The sequence below is a fragment of the Gracilinanus agilis genome, chromosome 1 (assembly GCF_016433145.1).
Source record: "Gracilinanus agilis isolate LMUSP501 chromosome 1, AgileGrace, whole genome shotgun sequence".
In the NCBI taxonomy this organism is placed as follows: Eukaryota; Metazoa; Chordata; class Mammalia; order Didelphimorphia; family Didelphidae; genus Gracilinanus; species Gracilinanus agilis.
This window is the reverse complement of record NC_058130.1, coordinates 785,628,377-785,629,953: the sequence shown is the minus strand read 5'-3', so window position 1 is coordinate 785,629,953 and position 1,577 is coordinate 785,628,377. Positions and strand designations below refer to the sequence as shown.

The 1,577-nt window shown below is 55.2% G+C and overlaps 1 gene segment (V, D, J or C); it reads left to right on the top strand.

The window, feature by feature from the left end:
- Positions 1 to 494: 494 nt before the first annotated feature.
- Positions 495 to 999, top strand: LOC123230452. The segment is given in 2 exon segments: positions 495 to 540; positions 668 to 999. Coding segments are annotated over 2 exon segments (378 nt in total).
- Positions 1,000 to 1,577: the final 578 nt, after the last annotated feature.

The following is a 1,577-nucleotide window of genomic DNA, read 5'->3' as shown; positions in this document are numbered from 1 at the left end:
CTGGGTGCCTCAGGCTGTGGCTCAAGGGAGATTCCACCTTTGGGTAGGATGAACAGAAGAGTCAGCAGGGACCTTCCTCTGCCTGGGGGCCCCTGAAGTCTGCCTCCTTGTGGGCTGTATGTGGGTCCTGTAGCCAGCAGAGGATACTGTGGTGCTAGTCCTGGGCAGGCAGTGAGGGCCTGGAAGTGTCAGTGGATGAGCCCAGCTGGCTGTGGCTGTGGCTGCTTTGAGTCCTGTGATCACTGCTGGGTGACTTCTCAGGTAGGCTGGGCCAAGTTACCCCAAAGACTCCTCCTCCATGAAGGGCTGCCCCCCTGGGCCCTGGGATGCAGGCATGGTCTAGAGGAGGCTGGACAAGGCCCAGATTTGCATCAATCCCCACCTGCCCTGAAGCCACCATCACAGGGTACCCAGGAGAGGATAAGAGGGAGCTGAGAGTGGCCAGGCTCAGCTGTGAGCTCTTTGGGGAGCTGAGCTCTTGGGGTTCTCTCACCATGGCTTGGCCTCTTGTTTACCTCCTACTGCTCACCTTCTCCTCAGGTCAGGACTGCTCCCAGACCTCCCCTTGCCTCCTCTTCTAGCCCTGTTCGTGTCTCTCATGAGGATCTCAAAGCACCTTCTAGCTTTCTCCTTGTTCAGGGTCACTAATGAGTTTCTCTGTTTGCAGGCTCCCTCTCCCAGCGTGTGGTGACTCAGCCTCCCTCTGTCTCTGCATCCCCGGGGAGCACAGCCAGACTCACCTGCACCCTGAACAGTGGGTACAGTAATTATAATGCTTATTGGTATCAGCAAAACCCAGGAAAGCCCCCTCGGTATCTCCTGTATGTCACCAGCAGTGGAAGTGTAGGAAAGGCCAATGGGCTCCCTGAGCGCTTCTCTGGCTCCAGCTCTGGGGCTGATCGATTCCTGTCCATCAGCAACGTCCAGCCTGAGGATGAAGCCGATTATTACTGTGGGGAAGCTTATAGCCGTGGTAGTAGTTATCGTTATCCACAGTGATGCATTCAGTGAGGAAGTGGGACAAAAACTTCCACTGCCAGCCCAGGCCCAGCTTCACACATGACTTCAGGCTTACCNTCTCTCTCTCCCTCTCTGTCTCTCTCTCTCTTTCCCAGCCTAGGCAGTTCCATGAGGTACTTGAGGTCAAAGTTCCAGAAAGTGACAGAAATGGACCCCAATTAGCCATAAAGAGGAGTAGAGAGGACTCCAGGGGCTCACAGTCCCTGTGTGCACAGCCCTGGGGATGAGCACCCACAGCTCCACCCAGCCTTGTCCTGGGTCCCCTGAGCTCAGACTGAGACCTAAGAACCAGGACACCCTTTCTGAGTCTTCCCCATCAGGCCAGACCTCAGCTAGGCCCTACTGCATTCAACCGCCTCCCACTCCCAAACACTGGCCAGGCTGACATGACATTCAGAGCTCTTCCTTAACTCTACTCAGTGCTACTAACAATGATTCTGCTCTTCACCAGACCTATAGCTGCCTCAGCCCTCATACAATATAGTCCCATTAGTGATCAGCACCCCTTATTGAGACCCTAAGAGACACCACAGAGAGTCAAGCTACTGGCACTGGAG